General features: G+C 40.3%; 1 protein-coding gene across 4 annotated transcripts in view; it reads left to right on the top strand.

Moving 5' to 3' along the window:
- slc4a11 (solute carrier family 4 member 11) overlaps positions 1–20,612 on the top strand; it is a 122,726-nt gene extending 102,114 nt beyond the window's left edge. For 3 of the 4 annotated variants that reach the window (XM_080413858.1, XM_080413856.1, XM_080413857.1), the window contains exons 12-20: positions 1,186–1,318; positions 1,616–1,689; positions 2,729–2,975; positions 5,263–5,369; positions 6,031–6,196; positions 8,245–8,418; positions 9,896–10,091; positions 11,911–12,080; positions 16,024–20,612. In XM_080413858.1, coding sequence (XP_080269984.1) covers positions 1,186–1,318; positions 1,616–1,689; positions 2,729–2,975; positions 5,263–5,369; positions 6,031–6,196; positions 8,245–8,418; positions 9,896–10,091; positions 11,911–12,080; positions 16,024–16,090 — 1,334 coding nt within the window. In that variant the 3' untranslated portion in view covers positions 16,091–20,612. The remainder of the gene's footprint in view (positions 1–1,185; positions 1,319–1,615; positions 1,690–2,728; positions 2,976–5,262; positions 5,370–6,030; positions 6,197–8,244; positions 8,419–9,895; positions 10,092–11,910; positions 12,081–16,023) is intronic. The other variant, XR_013932107.1, reaches the window with a different exon arrangement.
- The last annotated feature ends 4,836 nt before the right edge of the window (positions 20,613–25,448 follow it).

The raw sequence follows: 25,448 nt of genomic DNA, 5'->3' as shown, positions 1-25,448 counted from the left end.
TAAGAAGCGGAATTCCATTTCATCACTTGATTTACTGGAGAGATGACATTGTCAACAACATTGTTTCACGTCAAACTGGCCTGATTGCACTTGTCTTTTACAATGCTATCTGAGTGAAATGAGCCGCACAGCACTAACACAGTGCTAACGTTAACACAACTTTGTTCAGGCTAAGTGCTAAGAGATACTGAGTGTGAAACATTGTCTGGAGGACAATAAGCATGGTGCCGAGCAAAATCAAGGGATACTGTTCAAATTATGAAACATTATATGCGAGTGTGAATATATATATATATATATATATATATATATATATATATATATATATATATATATATATATATATATATATATATATTATTATATATATATATATATATATATATATATATATATATATATATTATTATATATTATTATCATACACATTGCATACACATTATATATATATATTTAAATATATATATATATATATATATATATATATATATATATATATATATATATATATATATATATATATATATAAATATTGAAATATATATATATATATATGTGTATGAAATGTGTATGATAATAATTAATAAAACATCTTTTGTGTCCCCTTTTGTTGTTGGGGTATTTGCTACAGCACATTTTTTCCTAAGTAGAATTTGTCCTCTGCAATTACCCAGCCGGCATCCAGGGAGCAGTTATGGGTTAAGAGTCTTGCTCAGGGACACATTGACACATAGACTGGGTTGAGTCCGGGGGGAGGGGTTCAGCGACCTTCCAATTCCCAGACAGCCTCGTTACCCACTCAGCGATGGCCGCCTCTTTATTACGGTTTTATATGACCATATATCTATCAGGCTGAATACGTTAGCAGAAATGTCTGGGCGGGGGATCTGTTGCTCAATGTAAGGTCAAAACACTTATTGCGGTGATTTGTCAGCAAAATATCCCTCTGTCAAATTACTGTTTTAAAATATTAGCAGTCGTTAGATATGTCTCGCATTGTCACTGATGCGCGCGTGTGTGTGTGTGTGTATGTATGTGTGTGTGTGTGTGTGGGGGTATGTGTGTGTGTGTGTGTGTGTGTGTGTGTGTGTGTGTGTGTGTGTGTGTGTGTGTGTGTGTGTGTGTGTGTGTGTATGTGTGTGTGTGTGTTCGTGTGCGTGTGCGTGTGTGTGTGTTATCTTGCAGTTATCCGTGGGATCTGTGATGACTACGACCTGGACTTCCCAGCGTTCTATGCCTGCATCGGCCTGTGGAACAGCCTCTTCCTCATCCTGGGGGGAATCTTCAATGTCAGCCTTCTAATGAAGCTCTTTAAAAGGTTTGTTTACGCCCCAACACAGTGCCCTCTGTACATTTGTCATCATGATTTAGTGTGGGGGTGGTTGATGTTTGGGTTTTCCTCATTCTCATGCGTGCAATCATCAGCATTTCATCCCTGCAAATATTTTAATACAAATGACTAAATTAGTTTGGATCGGGTGATTGGTGCATTTGTTTAGTTCGTTTTCGGATTTAATACAGTATGTGAGCCTGCACTAGACTCTATCACGGTTTTACTGTCTATTCATCTAACCCTCATATAACTTTTACATGTTATTTTATGTATGCTTTCTAGGTCGACGGAGGAGGTCATTGCTCTGTTCATCTCCATTGCGTTTGTGGTTGATGCACTCAAAGGCACAGTCAAAAGTAAGTTAGTGCTCAGGCCCAGGCCCTGCAGCAGACCTGGGCAGAGAAATTGAATGTGTTTCTGAGACATTAAAGAGCTGCTGGGGGCAAACAGTGAGCTAAAATGACTGCTGTATTTTAACCCTCTTCTCGCGCTGAATATTGTACACTATTGTACACTTAAAGAAAACGTCATTGTCTCAGAAGGTCAACTTGATTTGTGACACATGCTCGTGATAAAACAGAGCATGCATAGTCATACCAGACAAATTAAATGATTGCAATGTGCAGTCATGGTCAAAGACAATGTCAGCGTGGGGCAGGCAGTCTACTGTATATGTCACATTTGAGCAGTTCTGTGGCACTTCTGAGAAATGGGAACTTGGGTTAGATTAATTCTGAGGTTGACTGGAACTACATAAGATTTGACGAGGGTAGTCCATCTCGTTCCTGTTTAACCTGTGACTTCTCCATTCTTGTTGTCCTCTTGTTGTGGAAACAGTGTCATTTACCAATACACAAGAACGAATGCTGGTACCCCATTTTAAATTCAGGAACTCGCCTGAGTTTGACAGGGTAGGGGGTCATTGGGGTTGTCAAGTGGATTTGGTTGAATCTGGGATATAGACATGTACAGTACATATATTTACAGCATACACTCGTTGCCCACATCTGATATGCCATTACACTAAACTTTTATACAAAGTGCTTTATATTGCATTTCTATTGGAATGAAAAACTGAAGGGCTTTAGAAATGTGGTCATGGGAATGATTCTTGCAAACCAGTGTTGGGAAAACATGGGAAATTGGGGGAGGGGGTTAACCCCCACCGTCTAATACATGTATACACAATGAAAAAGTACATTTTAATTATATATTTATTTTGTTCTTTGTCTGGGAATAACCCCCTGAGAATGTATTTTCTTCGTTTATTTAGTTTTGTTTGTTATTCCCTTCCGTTAAAAGGGATTATTTTGAGATTTCCGGAGATGTTCTTGCACTCCATCCCTGCTTATTTCGCCACCGTCTCCAGCTAACCATTTTCTCATCTAATCCCAGTATTTGACAAATACTACCACGCCCCAACGCTATCTAACCATAGTCTAGAGGACTTTCAGCAGCCACACAGCCGAGGAGGGGCGGGCCTTCTGGTTGGAAACGGGACCGAGGCAGTGGCTGGGCTGGCCGGCCTCAACGCCTTTCCAGAGTCTTTGATCAACTGCACCAGAGAGAGGTCTGTCCTCTGCCTGCTGCTGATGCTGGGGACACTCTGGATGGGCTACACCCTCTACCAGTTCAAAAGGAGGTATGAGGCGCAGTCAGGGCAGGGACAGGTTAACCCATTAAGGCTTGAGGCCGATTCTACAAATGTCTTCTAAATCCCCAACAGTATTCTGAAAAAACTAAAAATGTTTCTATATGAGTGGTTCTCAAACTTTTTCATGTCAAGGACCCCCAACATGATATGTATTTGGCCGCGGACCCCCATCTCAAAATATTTTGTTCCAGGGACCCCCAGAAGCAAAGATTTGAGTTACAAATGTTCACTTTAAAAATATATATATATTCAAAGATTTGCACACATTTTCACGATTTTTCAAAAATAGCAGATCTACAAGCTCGTAGCGCTATTTTTGAATAGCAGAATAGCAAGTGTAAAATAGTGCTTTTTAGCTCAAATCTAAAAATGACACAGATGCGTCTTAAAGGGTTAAGGGTGATATCGTTGCTGTCGGGCAGAAACTTTTCTCCATATTTAAACTGTTTATGTTTTTTCACAGATTCATGCCCTGCTTCGTCAGACAAGAGTGTCACACAAAAGTAGTGAAAATAGCCGATCTGCAAGTTCACAGCGCGCCGCAACGCGTCGCATCGGCTCTTGTCTGAAAAAGTAGGGCATGAATCTGTGAAAAAACTGTTGAAGTTGTAGATCAGTAGATGTAGTTTCCACCCGACGGCAACGATATATACTTTGTTTCACGCCAGTGTCACGCACCGAAAACAATCTACAAGCTCATAACGTGTTTCGCTGTGACGCATGTTGTTGATCTTGTAGATCTGCTATTTTTGGTGCATGACACGGCATGCAACCAAGTATAAATCAGGCATTAGTTAAAACATTTTGTCTAATGTTTTAACATAAAAAAGGACAGAGATTAGATGAGAAGGGATTAGATTAGATTAAATCTGACGAGATGGGAAGAGATGAGATCAGGCGAGATAACCGAAATGATGTTGTAAAACAGACAAGTTGCTACAATTCATAGACTACAATGTAATTAAATATCTGTGTTCTTTTATAATCCCCCATACATTAAATCCGTAACTTGATTTTGGCCCTACTAATATCTTATGAATCTGACCATAACATACAAATTAACCCCTTATAGATTTATGAGAAATCTGATAGATCTGCCTTATTCACTTGTTTATCATTTTACTTTAAACATTGTGTTAGAAGAATCAGAGTCAGAATCAGAATCAGCTTAATGTCACATCACAGGTTTACAGAAGTAAAAAAGTGGGTGAAAGTAGTTTTTCTGCAAGTTCTATCGCATTGTTATTTCCATAGAAAAAAGAAAGGGAAGAAGAAGAAGGGGGGGGAGAAAGTGGAAAAGAAAACAAACAAATTATCTACATATTTACACAAATTACCTGAGATAAGATATAAAGGTGTGTGAGCATAGTAGCAGATGTATACTGTGCATGATATACTATGGACGTTAGTTAAGGTGCTAGAGAACACAAAAAAAGACAAAAGTCAATGCATTGTATACATGAGATTAAGGTGCAAAATGTCAGCGCGACTGCATAATCGACCGCATAATCGACCGCATAATAATCCACATAAGAAGATGTGTGGGTAAACTCCTACACACTGCATCTTACTTGAGTATTAAAACATTTGTCTTAAGACAAACATTTCAGTGTTGTGACCATCTTCATGTAGGACATTTGTAGATGTATCTGTCCATAAATATGTCTGTTTGTCTCTCTATATCTGTCAGCTTTGTCTGTCAGGGATACCTCATCAAAATGTTTTAATGCCAAGTCAGTTCACGTTTTATAGATAATTAATCCCATTACAGATTCATTACCGCCATCAAACCCAGCGTGCGGCACTGCGGCACTCGCACATGAATCACTAGGCAACCTTTAAATCTCTTTTGGACTGGGTCGCCATCGACTACCAGCAAGGAGAAATAAAGCTTTTTACTTTGCAGATTGTGTTTTCATGTCAGGCTTTTATGAAGAACTCTGTTGTTGTTGAATGCCTCCTGTCACTTCCTGGGGTTTGAGAAGCATTAATATACAACACTGCGATTACTCCCTGTAATCAAATCAAACTCGAGGCTCGATTCAATTGTGTGTAAGCTGAGCTGGACTGAGGTACTTCAGCAGTGTCTGTATTGCAGTCATTGTCTTTGTCCTGTTCACATGAATTGTATTTCTCTTTTGTCTCTTCTTTCCCCGCTTACTCTTTATTCTTTGCCGTCTCCTCTCTCTCCTTTGTTGCTTCTCTCTCTGTCCCTTTCTAAACCTCCTCTCCTCTCCTCTCTCTCTCTCTCTCTCTCTCTCTCTCTCTCTCTCAGTCCGTTCCTGCATGCCAAAGTGCGGGAGGTGCTGTCAGACTGTGCTCTTCCCATCTCGGTCCTCTTGTTCTCGTTCATCGGCTCCTACCTGTTCAACGACATTGAGCGTCAGTACCATTTATTGTCTGTTGAAATGTACTGTTGACTGTTTCCACACTGTTAGGATGTCACATGTTATCACCTGTTTGTCTCCGCCAGACCAAGTCATGGCCGAGACTATGTTCTGCACCCTGTCCGCCCGCGTGTCTGTGTGTGTGTCTGTGAACAGCTAATCTCCGGCACTGTTGGCTTGATCGCATCAAAACTGTGCACACACACTCCTTGGATGCCGCTCATGACGGAGCAGAACCTCTGCCCCAAATTTTTCACATCGACCTGATATAGCGCCAGGAGGCCGATCTTTGCAACAATTTGTTTTTATATTACTCCTACAGATTTTGTCCAAACACAAACGCAAATCAGTACACATTATCTTTATAGTCATGTGATCAAGAATGATCTGTCCGATTTTTCATACCATCCTGATTGGCGAATTTCGAACATTGCTGGCCCACAATAACCTACCTGACCTGGCGGAGACCTGTGCTCCGAAGAGCACTTTCCCCATGTTAGTGACGAATCTGGGATCAGTGGAGTGGAGTGGAGCTCCCTCTGGTGTTGAGCCTTTGGGCGTTTCTCACTCTTTTGAGGTAGTTTGACAGGTACATGGGCACTGATCCCTTGAGTATCTTGCTCTTCACGCTTTATTTCATTTTTTTCCTCCACCAGTTCCAAAGTTCAAAGTCCACGACCGTCCGATCTTCAATGTGGCTCCCTTTGAGCGTCTGTCGGCCATGAACGTGCTCAGTGCCATGGGCCTGGGCTTTCTGCTTGCCCTCCTTATCTTCATCGACCAGAACATTGTGGTCTCGCTCACCAATGCACCAGAGAACAGGTACTGACAAAGAGAGGTGGACAGATGATACAATAAACACGTATCAGTATTGATGTGTTTCTGGGTACAAATGGAGGGTACGGCCAAAGAAATGTGGAAATAATGTAATAACATCACATGACATAATAACATAGGAATAAATTAACAAAATTCTCTATAGAACTAATATGACTATTTGTATTATGGATATGTAATAGTCAGTGCTAGTTAACTCTTTGACTGCGGACGACGCGATAACGCGTCAAGTGCTACTTTGTCCAGTTGGCCGTCGACGCGCTCGACGCGCTGGACGCGCGTTCATTGTTTAATCTCTGATTGCGCTATGCTGCTTAATATTCAATGTTATTCTCGAGTTCCACTTACTTCACGGACATCTCCATCCGGTTTCATGGCCTGGATTCCGTTTCCGGTTTTTGATTTTTTTCCCCAGTCATTTTCGTCCAAAATAGGTAAATAAACGGGTTTTCACACGGTATAACGGACAAACGGACAGCTTCTCTTCTATAATCTATGGTCTGGGTGACGATCAGTCATCGCCGTCGTGCATCACAACGTAATTTTCGCTGATCAAAACAATCTGGGTGACGTCACATCCGTTTTCATGTTTTTCCTTGTCTAATCTATGAAGAAGGGTGAGAGAGACCCAACGACATGATCAAAGCTGTCATGTGCTGCTCTCTGGTGGCGAATTTGTGCTGGGTCTTTACATTATGTGTCCTTAAATTATTTTCATGAGAAAAATTCAAAATAAAAAAATAAAAAAACACGAAAATTGCTGGCACTGGGGGAGTACTTTATGAAAATACTCTGGCAGTCAAAGAGTTAAAGTTGATGATTGTTTTGTTTTAGAATCATAGTATTATAATGATCAGTAAACTCCAAGTTCCACTGTATCCCTGGCTAGGTACCTCCTCCGTTCCAATGTACAGGCGGTGGATATATGGGGTCAGAAGTTGTTTTGTTTTGTTTTGCTGTTGTCTTTTAAACCCCTCAAAACTGACCTTTCTTTTACAGACGTTCATAGGTTCTTATCCTGAATAAAATAACTGAGGAAATAACAAACAATTGAAGGGTCCCTTTCAAGCCCTTCTAACATTTACCCGATACTTTTAAGCTGATTCACTCCCAGAGCCTCTTTTACCATCTTATACCAACAAATTAGATAGATGTTTATTATCATTGTCATTTAATGACACCTTCATGTCACATTCTGAACATAATGTCATAAGCAAGTCAGGAGAAAAGAATACGAACGCAGGACTAGAGGCAGAGGCAGGGCAGTTGAAATGCAAGGTGGTTTATTGACACACAAGGTAAACACTAGGACATCAAGCACTAGGAATATACAGTACATGAGGAGCCAAGAACAAACACTGGTGATACACTCACAACTAACTGGCAAAGAACAGAAAACACAGGGGAGTATAAATAGACAAGATTGACAGGACACAGGTGAACCCGATTGACAAAAGTACAAAACCGGTAACTGCAACAAAGGAAAACAGGAAACATTGGAACATTGCTTCCAACACAGCTGTAAAGTAAAGCCTATCTACTGTACAACAGAGAAATCAGGAAACAAAACAAGGAAACAGATCATGACACTTAATCTGACTGCAATACATGAACCACCAACAAACATTACATCACTTTTATGCTTCTCCAACCGTGGTTTATTTCCAAATTCAAAGTACTATGTGTGCTTAAAAACACACAGCTGAACACGGCCAAAATTGCATACAGGTTACACAGTAAAATCCTTAATTTAACTCTTACGGGTGGGTCCGTGTACACTTTTGGGAGTTAAATGAACACTGAGGATATTACCGTGCAGTTTTATGTTTGTGTGTGTGTGCGTGTGCATGTGCGTGTGCGTGAGTGTTGAAGAAAGGGAAGGCAGGATGTGAGAGTGTGGGGAGGAGTCTATTCTGATCATGTTGAAGGCCAATGTTCACCCTAGGAAAGTGTTGGCCTTTGATGGGGGGGTCCGCTGCCATGAAAAAAGTTTGAGAACGAACTGCGCTATTCATCCCTCTGTTCTTCTGCAGGTTGCTGAAGGGAACGGCCTACCACTGGGACCTGATGCTCTCTGGCCTCATTAATATCCTGATGTCGGTGCTGGGGCTGCCCTGGATGCACGCCGCCTTCCCCCACTCCACCCTTCACGTGCGTCAGCTGGCCTTCGTGGAGCAGCGGGTTGAGGGCGGACACCTCTACGAGACGTGAGTTAGCCTTCAGGCCACCTCTCGGCCACCTCACCTGCTAATCAGCAGTTCAATTATAGGTGGCCCTCGCGGAGCGGACCATTAATCCGGTGCCCGGGGCTCCCTTGCTCCTCTCTGATTGCGTGATTATTAGGGTATAATTAGGCATTTTTTGCGAATGAGGTGAAGTGTTTTTTTCAAGAAATGCTGCTGGTGAGTTTATGATTCTGCCGGTGCAGAGATGTACTCGATTATAGTCTGCAGAGTGTGTAGAATTATCATCAAGATCACTTAAGCTAGGAAGTGAGATAAATGGTTTGGAATGGTAGAAGGACAATGCAAAACATATAAGACAGTACAGTATCCTCTATTCTGATACATGTAACTGCTTTACATTCTAAGCTAATGTCTAATTTATACTCTGTCGTGCGATGGTGTATAAATGTAGATTTTTTGTCAAAATGAAGCCAGGTTAGTGTGAATAGAGGAAAGACAGGACGGGAAACCGTAGAAGAAGAAGGGAGGTGGGTTGGCTAAGAGTTGCCTTTTCAGTTTATGGAAGATTTGCATGTAGTAGTAGTAGTAGTAGTAGTAGTAGTAGTAGTAGTAGTAGTAGTAGTAGTAGTAGTAGTAGTAAAGTATAAACTTTATAGTAGTGAAGTATGTGTTTGTACTGTACAGTATATCATACATTCTACCAATGTCACGTGCAAGCTAAATATAGGGGTGTGTTTTATGTCTACTGTTCCACAATGTGTAATTGAATTAGCAGTGATACTTGCATCTGCTGTGTCGGCATTCCTGCTTTTGATTGGTTAATGATGGGGTTTCATTGCTGTCATGGGACATTCAGCTGTGTCTTCACAACATCAGATGCATTAACCACTTAAACCTCAGCATCCGTATTCTGGGAAAACCTTCACAAAAAATAGGCAAGCTCACAACGCGTCACATTGCTACGTGTTGTGAGCTTGTAGATTGGTTATTTTTGGCAATTCTTTTTGGGTTTTGGCGTAGAAGGAAAAAGTAGAGCCAACTAGGGTCCAGTTTATTTATATTATCACAATAATCAAAATATGCTTTAAGAAACTCTTAGAAAGCCACTTTTGTTAACCATTTGCACACCAGCATTCATATTTTGGGGGGAACATTAGCCAAAAATAGCAGAACTTACAAGCTCTCAACGCGTCGAGTAATGTTTTGGCAAAGAAATAAAAGCGGTCCAAATACAGAGACAACTGGGGTCCAGAGGACGAAGCACAATTGCACTATAAATTAACCACTTAAACCCCATATGGTTGAGCGGAGCAGGTCTCTATGCTAGTGTCTTTTCTGTTTTCTGTTATTGTGTCGAAAGCTTTCGCTGAAAATAGCCTTGTCGATCTGCTATTTTCTGCGAAAGCCTTCCCCACTACGTATGGTGGGTTTTAAAAGTGTTTAAAACAAGATACAAACATTGGTGTTGTGGTGTCTTCCTCCTCCTCCTCCTCCTCAGTATTGTTCAGGTGAAGGAGACGAGGCTGACCTCTCTGGCGGCCAACATCTTCATCGGCGTGTCAGTGCTGCTGCTGCCCGTCCCGCTCCAGTGGATCCCCAAGCCCGTCCTGTACGGCCTGTTCCTCTACATCGCCCTCACATCCATCGACGGCAACCAGATGTGTGACCGCATGGCCCTCCTGCTCAAAGAACAGGTCATTCATCTGGGAGAACTGTGTGTGTGTGTGTGTGTGTGTGTGTGTGTGTGTGTGTGTGTGTGTGTGTGTGTGTGTGTGTGTGTGTGTGTGTGTGTGTGTGTGTGTGTGTGTGTGTGTGTGTGTGTGTGTGTGTGTGTGTGTGTGTGTCCCACCTCCTCGAGGAGCAGGTGAATGGGCCTGGCATCTCATCTGTAGTGTGGTAGTGTGGACACATCCCTACGTGTGTGTGTGTGTGTGTGTGTGTGTGTGTGTGTGTGTGTGTGTGTGTGTGTGTGTGTGTGTGTGTGTGTGTGTGTGTGTGTGTGTGTGTGTGTGTGTGTGTGTGTGTGTGTTCCAACGCATGTGGCTCCCTCTGAAGGAGCAGGTGAGTGGGACTGGCACCTCATCTGTCAAATGCACAGGGGTGTGTGTGTGTGTGTGTGTGTGTGTGTGTGTGTGTGTGTGTGTGTGTGTGTGTGTGTGTGTGTGTGTGTGTGTGTGTGTGTGTGTGTGTGTGTGTGTGTTCATGTGTGTGTGTGTTCATGTGTGTGTGTGTGTGTTCATGTGTGTGTGTGTGTGTGTGTGTGTGTGTGTGTGTGTGTGTGTGTGTGTGTGTGTGTGTGTGTGTGTGTGTCGTGCGTGCGTGCGTGCGTGCGTGCGTGCGTGCGTGCGTGCGTGTGGGGGGGTGTGTGTGTGAGTGTGAGTGTGTGTGTGTGCGACACCATATGTTGATCACGGAGCTCTCTAGATCAAACAGTTGACTAGTTTCCCAGACCTTCTAAAGCAGACCTGGGTTAAATAGCATTTGCAGATAATTCTCAGTGCTTGTTTGAGTGTGAGTAGCAGGTAAGCTGCCCTCTGGTGTTCACCACATCAAAGCCATTCAGACAGTGCCAGGTCCACAGTAAAGTCCTCAGTGGTAAACTCTGAATTACACTCAGAATTACAATGTTGTATAAATTGGTTACCCATGTCTGTGTTGCAGTGAATAAGGCCCCCTGCTGGCCTGGATGTGAGTCATTTTGACACAAACAAATTAGAACACGCATCCACAGTTTTGGACAGGTGCAGGGCCGAAAAGAAAATAATTCAAAAAGAGAAATAAAGGGTAGTGTAATCTCCTAAAGCAATTATCTTTATTATGTATACAAAACAAATTGCTCCATTACAGTAGTATATAGAATGTATTTCTCTTTTCTGGGTATGAGTCATAGAAGAATTGTCCATCCTGTTCTACCCATAATGAAAATGAATGGGACTATAATGGTTTTTGGATGAAAGCACCCTCCAAACAGCATATGCCCTGACCCCATGGATTTGAACTGAAGTAGTCCTCTCAACCTCTGAATCAGACATTGTACCACATCTACTAATTATATCATTTTATGTGTACACGTACATGTACAAGTTGCATATCTTTGCTGTCGGCTGGAAACCTTGCGAGTCCAAAACCGTTAGTTATTTATTATTATTTTAATAACAATTTTAAATAGTGAAAATATAGCCTAAGATCTACAAGCTCACATCGCTTCACATTGCGAGGCGTTGAGAGCTTGTAGATCTGCTATTTTCACTACTTTTGTGCGACACTCTTGTATGATGAAGTAGGGCTTTAATTTAAGAAAAATAAATGAAATGTTGAAATAATGAGATAAGAGGTTTCTGCCTGACAGCAACGATATCCAATCTCCACCACAACCACATTTCCTGTCGATGTGTTCTTGAGTAGGGCATTGAAACTCTGCTTGCTTAATCAGTGTGCCTTGGCGAGTCACTCAAGGAAAGAGCATCTGCTAACTGGCAAAAATGTGAATATATCGTGTTCTTTTTATTGCAGACGCAATACCCTCCCACCCATTACATCCGCAAGGTCCCACAGAGGAAGATCCACTACTTCACCTTTCTGCAGATGATGCAGCTGCTGGTGCTGTGTACGTTTGGCATGTACCCAATCCCCTACATGAAGATGATCTTCCCTCTGCTCATGATCCTACTCATACCAATCAGGTAACAGACTGGCAACGCTCAGGTACAATGTATGTTCAATTCATTTGTTAGGATTTAACATGAAACCAGTGATGTCACACCAGTCAATTATCAGGTACAATATAATTATATGATATATATATATATATATATATATATATATATATATATATATATATATATATAATATTTGTGTCATACTGTAATAAATTGTAACTAGTTGTAACAAATTAAATGAACATATTATGTTCATTTAAAGGGATATTTCACTTTCAAAAAAACGTTTGGTCATTTTATCATCTACTCAGGCCTTTGTGAACCCCCCAGACCGTTTTTAAGTTGCTTGATTCAGTATTTAGATATTTGATATTCATTTTATCAGACACGCCCCCTTCCTATACAAACCCATTGTAACTTCAAACTCATAACATTTTAACCATGTTAGATTCATCAAAAACACCTGTCCTTGGTTCTGGTGACTCCTCCTGCCCTCCTAATGCGTGAGGGGGCCGTGTTTTTTCAATTACTTTTTTCATTTATTTTTAATTTTGTTTTTGGAAAATGAAAAAAATAAGATACAATAAAAAAATTTAATGAAAAAAGTAATCGGAAAAACACGGCCCCCTCGCGTATTAGGAGGGCAGGGTGAGTCACCAGAACCAAGGACGGGTGTTTTTAATGAATCCAACATGGTTAAAATAGAGTTTGAAGTTACAATGGGTTTGTATAGGAAGGGGGCGTGTCTGATAAAATGAATATCAAATATCTAAATAATTAATCAAGCAACTTAAAAACTGTCTGGGGTGTTCACAAAGGCCTGAGTAGATGATAAAATGACCAAAAGATTTTTTGAAAGTGAAATATCCCTTTAACTATACCGACCCAGGAGGTAGGAAATCACAAATACAAAAACCATAGACATAAACAACACATACGGCTCAAATGCACAGATCAGCAATAAACCCTGTTAAACACAAATAAACAATCATCACTTAAAAACAATGAAAACAAACAATAATGCCACATCAGAGGGATTCAAGTCAATCGAAGTGGGACGATAAGAGGAGGTGCATGACTTTCTCAAGGTCTTGGGCAGAGAGAAATGGCTTGATTTAGGAGAATCTGGTGAAAAAAGTATTTTACTACTGCATTTACCTGCTTGTCAAACTAAAGGGCAGAATCAAATAATACACTGAGGTTTTTGACATTGGGTTTGACATGAGTGGACAGGTTGCTAAGACAGTTTTTTTATCTGTGTGATGGAGTCACAGGGAGGGCAAATAAAACTTTGAACTTATTTTCCCTCAGCTGTACGACATTTTGTGCCATCCAACACTTTATGTCCTCAGGCTCATGAGGCTTACAAGTTTGGACTGGTTGTTTGGTTTTAGGGGGAGATAAAGCTGACAACTGTAAGGTACAATGTTTGTTCATTTAAAGAGAATATTTTATGCTGTTTTTGAAAATAAATATATATATATATATTTGTTAAGGTCCTTCAAAAGGCTGTAGCCTAAAAAAAACACTCAGATAAAGCATGGCAATTTTTTCTGTCTGTCTGTCTTCTGAAGGTTTTTCAGCTGCAATGATAAATGACCTGTTCTGGCTGCAGGGAGGCGTGGTTGAGCCGTTTTTTCGGGATCTTTCTTAGTTTCATCATTAAACATAAACAAACTGCTTCACAATGTTGCTGGTTATACCAATGCTGGCGTAACTAAGACGTTTGTTTAGAAATATATATTTTGATATATACAGATAAACCAGTGCACATGACAGGAAGTAGTAATATCGCTACTTCTGGTTTGCTACTACTTTTTTTTTTTTTTTACTTCAAATTTTTATCCCCCTATTTTTTACACCCAGTGCCAATTGTCTATGTAATCCTGGGCACTACCTTCCCTCTGCCAACCTAGGGAGGCCAGGGCCGAGCTCATGCCTCCTTCAATGCATGAGAGCCAACTGACCTTCTTGTCACCTGACAGGGGAGAGTTTCCCTGGTTGGACGTAGCGCGTGGAAGGAACACGTTATTCCAACCAGTTCCCTTCCCCTCCATCAGGCGCCCCGGCTGGCCAGGGGGAGGCAGTATAGTGACCAGGATTACTGCATGTTTTTGTGAGGGTACCTACCCTAGGAGACACGGGGAGAACATGCAAACTCCACACAGAACTACTACTTTCTTAGTTTAAAATAGTTGAAGTAGTAATTTAATTAATTTAAAAATAACACTGTTTCGAGGGGATCCCCAGCAAAGTGAGGAGAAGTTAAGATATTTAAGCCCCATTTTATTCGTCTACAAGCTCAAACACCATGTCGTAATGCAATCTGCTATTTTTGGTCGGTCAGCGAGTTTTGTGGAATTCTGCTTGCATCTACTATACAGTAAGTGCATATTCTCAGACGTTTAATGGTGAGCCCTTTCCAAATTTACGAATTCGTGTAGACCTTCTGAAGGGAAGTGCAAATCTATGAACACGATTCGCCCGGCATCCCACCCCCGTGTCCGGGGGTGGGAAGCCGGGGGCGGGGAGGCCGATATTTGTCACTGCACGTACTCCTACAGGCTGTGGCGGGGCGGCACCTGTCAGCAGGGAGTGTTGGGCGGGAGTCGTAGGATGGAAGCTCTATGTCCTCCCGGTGGGGGCTCCTCACTGGTAGATGAGCCAGTAGGATACAAAAGCAGCAACAACACACAGAAATGTGTATGGGGAGGAATACATTGGCATAACAGCTAAATTGGGGAGAAAAAAGGGGTAAAATGCAAAATGAATAAATAAATACAATAAAACTATTCCAACAGTCCTTATCCTGTCCCTAAACCATTAATGAAACATTACCATACGTACCTGGGAGAAATGCCTTATTATTTATAAGCTGAATAATAGCCCTTTCTACCAAGGTGTTGTTGAATATCCCTCCATATGCTAAAAGTACTGTTAAAAAAAGGATTTTGCTCAAGAAGACCTTTCAGCTTATCTGTCCCAGTCATGACACTCAAAAATGAGGTCCTTTAAAGCAAGTGTCATTGTTAGCCCAATCTGTGTTTCCTCAAACCCATCCTTGAAGTATACGACAATGACAAGCCCAGCGAATTAATTCTCCGAGGTAATTATAGTGGGACCATTTGCATGGGATGTGGTAATCTTGGCAGACCATTAATTTTTACAAGACTCACTCTCCCTATCAAGGAGAGAGGGGGATTTAGCCATTTGTTCAGACCTTCAAATTTTACTAGTTACAATTTATTTGATAACATAATAACTGGTAATAACTGGTATCTGGCTAGTTAAATGTATGCTAATTTAACTAGCTACTATCACAGCAAAACTAGTTCATCATTTTCTAACTAGTGATGTCATACCAGTCACATAACAGACTGATATCCCTCACAAGTGCAATTAGATTAAATTAAAGATAGATGTACAGTATGTTCCTTTAATAAGTTGGTGTTAGACAATTACATTATCCAAACCAGAAGTAGTTATAATTATTAACTACTAGACCTTCGTAACTTGACTCAAGAGATAATGTATACTAAGTTGTGAGTTTTGGACAAAATGTATAGGAGGAGAATTAGAAAGTGTGTTTTGGGGTTTGATTCCCGCCGGGGACGCTGTGGCCGCTGGGGCCCCCTGTCAAGTGACAAGAAGGTCAGTTGGCTCTCATGCATTGAAGGAGGCATGAGCTCGGCCCTGGGCTCCCTAGGCTGGTGGGGGGAGTGTAGTGCCCAGGATCACTTAGAAAATTGGCACCGGGTGAAAAAAAAAGGGTTACAAAAATCATGGGATAAAAGATTATTAAAAAAGAAAGAAAGTGTGTTTTGAAGAAAACACAAAATGACAGAAAAGGTAGTCATGGACAAATATAGGCAGAGCCTACTTGAAATCTAAATTGTTCTTGTTGTAGTTTTAGGTAACAGTGACTCACATAAATGCCTTATCTTCCTCTTTCTTTTCTCCTTCTTAGGAACTGTGTGCTTCCTCATATCATTGAAGCCAAATACTTGGACATAATGGATGCCCAACACATGTAGCGTATAGGATGGATACAAGCTTTTGGTGTGGAGGAGGGAAAAAAAGAATGACGTCTGGAAAACAGAGAGAGAGAGAGAGAGAGAGAGAGAGAGAGAGAGAGAGAGAGAGAGAGAGAGAGAGAGAGAGAGAGAGAGAGAGAGAGACAGAGAGAGAGACAGAGAGAGAGAGGGAGGGGGGAAAAAAGTATTTTTCAATGCAAGACTGAATGGAAGCAAAAAGGATAAATATTGACTGTTTAGATTTTGTATTAGAAGACAAAACATTCACAGGCCAAGCACTGGAAAGAAGAAGGGATGGAGGGATTACGTGAGAGTACAAGAGAGAGAGAGAGAGAGAAAAAGAAAAAGAGCCACCAGCGGATTATTCCAAAGTGTGGACAGATCGCTAATCTCTCAGCTCAAGCTGAGTTCTGTACAGCGTGGACGATCACCTCCTCTATGACATCTCAAGTCCTTTCAGTGCCATAGTTATTTTAAACATGTTTACTTTGTTTTGGTAACACGCTACTTTACAGCGGGCTTTTTTCCACTGTATTAACCTATGAAGAAACTTACGCAATACTGTGTATGTACTACACACATGATAATGTCCCTCATGTGTAATGTACATCCAAGGGTGTCTGTAAATGTACTTAGACGGCTGTAACAATACAAGTCCATTAAATATTAGGGACCGTGTCACATAACTACAAACACAGAGTTATATTGTACTTACAATACTTTTCCGTAAGTACACAGGTTATAAGCTATATACACAAATTAATACACTGGAATTAGGGCGTTGTAAAGTACACGGTTATCCGTTATTGAGATTCTATCATTGTGCCAACTTGGTTTACCAATGTATGAGCCATACATTCCATTACTTTGTAGCCGCTATTGTCTTCAGTATATGAAAGACAACTTTATCGCGGCATATTTCATTTCCAAGTCATTCCAAAAATGAGTCAATGTTTATTAGGCAAGAGAACAAGGGAGAAAGTATGCGTTTGTGTCTCAGACACCGCTTCTCGCTTGTCCTCTTAACCTCCTGCCAACTCTTTCAAAAACACCACGTCTATGGTGAAATTACCATGTGCTCTGCCAGATAACAAATACATTCCACAGAAATATTATGTAGTTGTTATTTAAAGTGACAGCACAAGCCAAAACACGTAGTTTAACCTTAATCTAATGATTAATATATTATAGTAATATTATGGCAATATACAAGGAAAGATATTTTAGGTAAAAAAAAAAGGGAAATAAGATATTTATTTATCATAATGATGATGTATTAAAGTACAAAGGGCAAAATATTTGTCTATTTTTTACCCCTAACTGGAAGACAAACGGAATAATGGTCTCTTTTATTTTCCTGTCTTTTAAATCTTCAACAGGACTACTTTTTGCATCTGTATCTGTCTTGCATCCGACTAAATGTTGGTGTTTATTGAAGACAACCATTCCAGAGTAAAAAGAAGAAGGAAAAAAAGTTCTGACACAAAGCCCAGTTAGGTGGAGGTAACACAAACAAACATGGTGCATCTGGTGCATCCCTTTTTCCGGTGGCAATTGTTCCGAACAGAGTTTGAAATTAATCCGTTCTTGTTTTGAGTTTTACTTAGCTGTTAAGATTAGGTTGATGCTTGCCAGCGTTAAGTCATGTAATCCAGAGGTGCCTGGAGAGAATATCTTGATATCCAACAAAAAAAGAAGAGAAAATACATTTCTAAGCACTGGTTTGCTCCTCTGTGTATTTGAAAGGAGCGGAGATTCACATCTTTAAAGCATGACTCATCTGGGAGTTTTTTGATACAATCAATGTGATGCCATTATGTACAGACCTGTATTCAGCAAAACAAATCACAAAAAAATTGCAAAAGGACAAATGGTAAACTTCTCAATAACTTCAATGCAACAGTCAATATTCAGCAATAGTGTAAATCCAAGCTCTCTGGTGACATTGGTTTTACAGTACAGGCCTGCCCAGCATGGAAGCAAAGAAAAGCCAGATGGAATCAAGGCAGACTAGAGATTTCAAACCCATCCTCATGGTACAGAGACCATTCAGACAACTGGCAAATCTGATGTGTTCTCACTGACTGTCCACACTGTTATTTGCAAGTGAGCGGATCAGATTTGTGTATTCAGACCTTAATTGACCTACTGTACTATATCTGCATTGGTCGCTGTGGTAACAATGTAACAACATAGGCACACTATCTTCATAATATAGCCTACAGTACGGCTATTCCTGTACATTGCTTCGCCATTACTGAGGCGTCATCCCCCCAAATGTTAGCGGACAGGTAATTTCTCAGTCTATCCAGGAGCCCATTATTTTCCCTTTCTTCCATAATGCTAGCGTTACTACTCACGTTCTAACCACTTAGGTTAAAATACTTCTTGTTCGCGCACTCTGGAGAGAGAAAGATCTTTATAAATCCAATTTAAATGTAATTTCAAATCCCTTTTCGTCCTCAAATACAACCTGTAGGACTGACTGAGCACACTCTTAGTGATCAGATTTGTGTATTCAGACATCATCAACCTATCTGCATTGGTTGCTGTAAGGACGTATGTGCAGGTAGGCAGGCCTACGTATAAAACAGTGCAGACAAGAATAAAACAACCAATGGAAAGAATGAGATCTGTCATCTCGCTCTTCATGCCATATCACTTTATTGTTGCGATGCAGAACTCCTCTGTTACACCCGACAACATCAGTGACATCGTTGCCAATGGAGGAGGCTGATATATACAACAATATTCCTTCACCTGTAGAGGAATGCCCCAAAGTGATAGCAGACAGGTCATTTATTTGTCCAGGAAAAAAAATTCTCCAATTCCTCCATTAACGATTCCGTTACCACTTACATCTTAACCACCAAATTCCTGTCCTCTGTGTTGCGAGGGACATCATGGACAGTTTGATATCTGATTTGACCCTTCCAGAAACCTAAAATCATATTTAAAACCACCTATGAAGAGTGGTGGTTCAAATCTGATTAGCAGAAATCGATTTCCATGTGTTTTTTTCTGTTCAAACTCGATAAATCTGATTCCAATCTGGATATGCCAAAAATAGGATTTGGGTTGCCAGTCTGAACATAGCCAATGTGGTTTAAATCTGATTTTGTTTTAGTTTTTTGAACCAATGCGGTTCAAATATGATGATCAAATAAACTGATAAAAGCAATCAGATTCAAATTTGGATTTGGCTGCCAGTCTGATCATAGCCCATTTCATGCCAATTTGGTTATTGAACAACATGAAAAATGTTGGTGACACTTAAATTAACTTGAGGTGCATTGTGATGCATTATATGTGTATGACTGCACGCACGCGCGCACACACACACACACACACACACACACACACACACACACACACACACACACACACACACACACACACACACACACACACACACACACACACACACACACACACACACACACACGACACACACACACACACACATAATAGATACAGTTGAATGCTTACATACAGCATGCAGTACAGAAAATAATACAACTTATGACAGTGCTATTGGCTAAACAGTTTCCGCAGCAAGTACACAGCACCTGCAAATATTGCAAATTGTGTGTATTATATCATTCTATGATTTTAATACGCATGATGAGCATAATGATTATAATTCATTAAATATAATGTGCGTGTGATGCCTCAACACTTCAAGTCAAATGTGACCAAAAGGTGTAACTTTCGATTAAGCATTCATAACAGTAGGATTTGTTTTTCTTTTTGTTTATGTTGTAACAGTTGAAGTTGGAAATGGCAGCTCCCTCAAGCAGTCTAAAAGCGACAGATGCCTGACTTTAGATATCTCATGTGGGGATAGCAAGGGGCAGAAAACAGAAAAGCTAAAAGGCATTTGTGTAATCCCCTGTCCTAAGCCTTAAGTAAGCACTGCTGGAGAGATCGATGAGGTATGAATAGGCAGTTTGCAATAAAAAGTTTAGTTTTTATCAGATATCCATATAATCCAGGGCAAAGGGTATTAGTTTCCTGACTTGGAACAAAGTAAGAGATTCAAGAAAATCCAATTCTTTCTTCTTACGTGGCAGTATTGTTGTTGTTTCTTGATATCTCCTCTGTACTGATCATTTGGCATTGCAGCAAAACTTCATTCTCCAAGATCTAGATGTAAATTGGATTGGAGTGACAGTCATAACGCTGTTTGTGAAACCTTGATTCTTCCCCCTCTTATTTTGATTTGTTTGAAATTGTGTACTGTGGCGTTTTACTCTGATTTCATATAGCCTACTTTTTCTAATCATGAATGTACAATGTGTGATTTTTATATAGCATATTCATGTAGTTGTCAAACAGATCTGTAATTTTGTCAAAAAGATCCAGCTATATTTGTAAGCTGTAATATGTAAAAAAAAAATAAGACAAACAAATGTTTATCAAACAGAATGTGTTGGTTTATTATATAGTATATACTGTACACTGAAAAAGATAAACTATCTCAAGCTGTTTGCCAAATAAAGAGTAATAGTGATGTACAGTATTTGTTTGTGCTTGTGTGTTCATGTGAGACTGGGCTTATTGAAATAGTTATTTAATGGTTTAAGGTGCAAAGTCTGATTAACTTTTTCCATTTAAGTGGTAATACTTCTTCTGGTAGGAATTATTTCACTGTATTCAAAGTAAAAGTACTTGTCAAGAAAGTAAGTATTGGGGCGCCCGCTAGCGGTCCAGGCGCATACCACATATGCTGGTAATCCAGCTTGACAGCGTGTCGGGGGTTCGACTCCCGATCCCGACGACCTTTGTGTCACCACCCCATCTCTCTCCCCATTTCCTGTCAGCCCACTGTCCTATCAATAAAGCCAGAAAAAGACCCCAAAATATATTTTTTTAAAAAGAAAGTAAGTATTGTAGTGTTCAGGGTTGTGCCAGTGGACAGGGACTTGCCTCTAGGTGCACACCACCAATACAGCAGTTTATTGTTGTGTTACTGAATGCGTTTAAGTTAGGAAATAGGTTACGTGTTTGTTGTTATTAATAATGTCATTGGCTCATGTTTGTATAGTCATTATTTGTCATGCAATAGGGGTAATTGCTGTAAACGCGGTGGTTTGAGACATTCCAGGGTTCGAGCCTCAAGGTGTAGGCTACCACTGGGTCTCCAATGTAACGCTAGCACCCTGTCTGGAGAACTCTGCGAAGAGGTCGAGTATCATTATTGCCGGCACCTGGAAAAATGGAGTGCAGGGTCACCCAGAGACCAGAGTATCAGCCAGGTAGCCCTTTGACCCCTGAAACCATTGACCCCCAGGCTCTGCAGAAAGAGCAGGAGGACGACATTGTCCTCAACTGGGTCTTTGAGTCTCAGACCAACGTCTCAAATGGTATTCAGTGTCGGCCCTGGATAGTATGACCTTCTCACATGTTTTCCATTGCAACAATGAACAGACATAAGGTATTTGTTACATGAAAGGTCAAAGTTCAGAAAAATGTAGGTCATGTAGGTGATTTTACAGTGAGATCTCTCAGTTTTCACCAATGTGGTGATGGTGGGGGCTCCTGTATGTCATTACAAAACATTTCTTAAAAAAAAAAAAAAAAAAAAAGTAGTAGGCCTACATAACACGGGTCCATGGTGGCTTGTGGTGGACAGAAACACATATTATAAAGAGATAGCCCTGAATGACCATTACAGCTCTGTAACTGAGAGTGTACAAATGGAACCAAATAGAGCCTACGGGTCCATTTGGTTCCATTTGGACACTCTCAGAGTTATGGGGGTCCTTGCAAATAAAAAGTTAGAGAACCACTAGTACTAGTGGACTCCTATAATGTGCCATAGTGTCATATAGTAAATCAGTGTCATACATATTCTGAAGAAAGCCTGGAGACTGATATTTAGTAATTGGGTATTATGATCAAAATAATAACATTATAATGGTGTGTAAAACATGAAATCAAATTTGCCACGGACAAGGCTTTGCCAGGGACATATGTGTATGGACTCCTGATAAATAATAATGACTCATTATTTTGAGAGTCATTATTATGAAATAGTCATACATTTTATTAAAGGAGTAGTTCACCCAAAAAATGACTTATTTTCTATCAATTACACACCCCATGAATTATTGAATTCAAGGATTTTTTTGTTTTTTGTCGCATTCCTAAGCCAATTTTTTACTGACCGTGTGCATCTCTGGTAGGAGACACAAATTATTGGCTTAGGAATGCGACAAAAACAAAAAAAGATCCATGATTTCAAGGCTTCATGGGGTGTGCTATTGATAGAAAGTAATTTTTTGGGTGAACTACTCCTTTAAGGTTAGTAATTTGGTCATTATTCTGAGTTAGTATTTTTTTAAAGAAAGTTTCTCATGACTTGATATTTGTTTCCATCATATTGTCATGAAATGGGCTTTTTGAAATAGGCTACTTATTATTAAAGTGATTTTGAGATAGTAAATAATTTCGAGAACTTTCTTTTTGTTCCCCTTGACCCATCACCTTGGAAAGGAAAGGGGTTTGGTTTAGTCTGCTTTTAAAATGTTATGTTATCATCACCAGAGGTGGAAGAAGTACTCATGTTTTTGTACTTTATAGTAGCCTACAGTGTATAAATACACTAGTAAAAGTCCTGTATTCAGAATTTACTTTAGTAAAAGCGCAAACGTATTGGCATCAAAATATACTTAAAGTACAAGTGTTAATGTATGTTTTGTATTCATAATCAAAGGGTTAGGGTAGGTAACTAAAGGTAGAAACTAAAGCTGTCAAATAATTGTAAAAATACAATATTTGCCTCTGAGATGATGTAATGGAGTAAAGTAAAAGTATAGACAATTGGAAGTAAAGTACAAATACCTCAAAATTGTAATAGTACTTGAGTACATGTAGGTGGTTACTTTACACTAGGCCTACTGTCATCGCGACATTTTAAACAGCTCAGAACGGCCCAGTGTACTTGAATGCAACTCTACAACATAGACCATCATAGATGTCTTGCTGTTGCGTGCACCTGCGTTGGACTTCGCAGATCGCAGATCTCCAACTCGCATGAAACAGCGCTACACTACGCCTTTACCCATAGCTGTACGTTTATCAGTCTCTCCACTCAGGCGCTCATTGGGGGCGTCGCTGAACGGCCAAGCACAGCGTTGCCATGTCCGCTTATTATAAGCGACTTTCGCTTTTTTCTGTAAAGTCGCTTGTAAATATTTGTCGTTGAGGGTTGTGTTTTTTGGGCTTGTTTCTAAAGCGTAGTTGTTTATTTGGACTACTTTCCTAAAATGTTGTTTAAATCAGTGGTTCTCAAACATTTTCATGTCAAGGACCCCCCAAACTCATTAAGTGCCAATGACGTCGCAGACGTCACGTTTTTCATAAGCCCAGAGTGCCAATGACGTCTGAGACGTCATGAAAAAAAAAAAAAAAAAAAAAAAAAAAAACTCAAAAAAATATTTCTTTTTTTTTTTTTTTTTTTTTTTTGAAAAAAAAGGTTCAGAACCCAAGATATGATGATTTGAAGATTTGCTGCTCCATTCACTTCTTGTTTAACTTTTTAACTGAAAAGGCTGTATCTCGGCTCCAAAGCACTTTTTTTTTACAATGTATTTTTGGCCTTGGCACAGGGGTGATATAGCCAGAAATATTTTTGGCACTGAATGAGTTAACATGTATTTTTGGCCACAGGTCTGAAAATATTTTGTGCCAGGGACCCCCCATACAAGATTTGTATATTTAAAATGTTTCAAAAAACATTAATTTTTCAAGGTTTTTCTTTGAAAATAGCAGATCTACAAGCTCACAACGCGTCGCATGCGACGCAAAGTGTTCATGTGGCCTATTATTTTTCAACATAATCAGGCTTAATTTTATCTAGCCCTAGAATGTCTGTGATCTTACATACATTTCATGTATTCCAAATACACAGTCATAGATCCCTCTGGACCACGCGCTTGTGTAGTCACGATCTGCGCGGCCGTAAAAGTGCTCTAAAATCCGTCTGTACTCACCCAATACTTAATTCCTAAAGGTCCTTACACACCGGCGAATATGCAAATATACGCAAAATTCAGACTTGTTCCGAATAATTAAAAGAATAGAAGAAGAATTCGCCCCGGTGTGTAAGGACCTTTAAGGTCCTTACGCACCGGGGCGAATTCTTCATGCGAAGGTTTTAAAACCTTATAAAGTCAATGCAAGGGTCCACATCAGTTTCGTGAAGCGAAAAAGCGTCTTTTAATTATTCGGAACGAGTCCAAATTTTGCGTATATTCGCATATTCGCCGGTGTGTAAGGACCTTTTTTTTTTTTTTTTTTTTTTTTTTTATCCCACGATTTTGTAACCCTATTTTTTACACCCAGTGCCAATTGTCTATGTAATCCTGGGCACTACCTTCCCTCTGCCAACCTAGGGAGGCCAGGGCCGAGCTCATGCCTCCTTTAATGCATGAGAGCCAACTGACCTTCTTGTCACCTGACAGGGGAGAGTTTCCCTGGTTGGACTAGCGCGTGGAAGGAACACGTTATTCCAACCAGTTCCTTTCCCCTCCATCAGGCGCCCCGGCTGACCAGGGGGAGTCAGTATAGTGACCAGGATTACTGCATGTTTTTGTGAGGGTACCTACCCTAGGAGACACGGGGAGAACATGCAAACTTAAGACCTTAAGACTTGGAGTCAGATATTGTCCTCTAGTTTCATATCCATTTGAAAGTTCTGCCAGAAGACGTGTGTTTAGTGAAATATCTCCACTTTTCCACGAGCTGCACACGGACGACTTTCTGTACGGGCGAGGGGTCAGACTTGAGTGAAGGACCGAATTTATCAAAACTTCCTCTGATCACCACAAACGTCATCACAAATTGACACAGGGAAGCACAAACGAATGGGGCACACAATTGACAGGTGCGTTGTGATTGGTGCGGGGTAATGAATCACATCACCTGCCAATTGTGTGCCCAAACATTTGTGCTTCCTAAAGGAAGTTTAGATATATTCAGTCCTGCACTCATTCCAGGCCCCTCGCCTGTACAGAAAGTCGTCCGTGTGCAGCTCGTGGAAAAGTGGAGATATTTCACTAAACACACGTTTTCTGGCAGAACTTTCAAATGTATATGAAACTAGAGGACAATATCTGACTCCAAGTCTTAGGAATTAATTATTGGGTGAGTACAGAAGGAGTTTAGAGCACTTTTACGGCTGCGCAGATCGTGACTACACAGCGCGTCGTCAGAGGGATCTATGACTGTGTATTTGGAATACATGAAATGTATGTAAGATCACAGACATTCACATGCCCCAAAATGACTGGATATACAGGTTTTGTAGCAATTTGTAGAAATATTAGACTATAATTGTCGAATGCATGTTCTA

This window comes from Gymnoscopelus braueri (genome assembly GCF_963280865.1).
Source record: "Gymnoscopelus braueri genome assembly, chromosome: 19".
Lineage (NCBI taxonomy): Eukaryota > Metazoa > Chordata > Actinopteri > Myctophiformes > Myctophidae > Gymnoscopelus > Gymnoscopelus braueri.
This window is presented reverse-complemented; position numbering and strand designations above follow the sequence as displayed.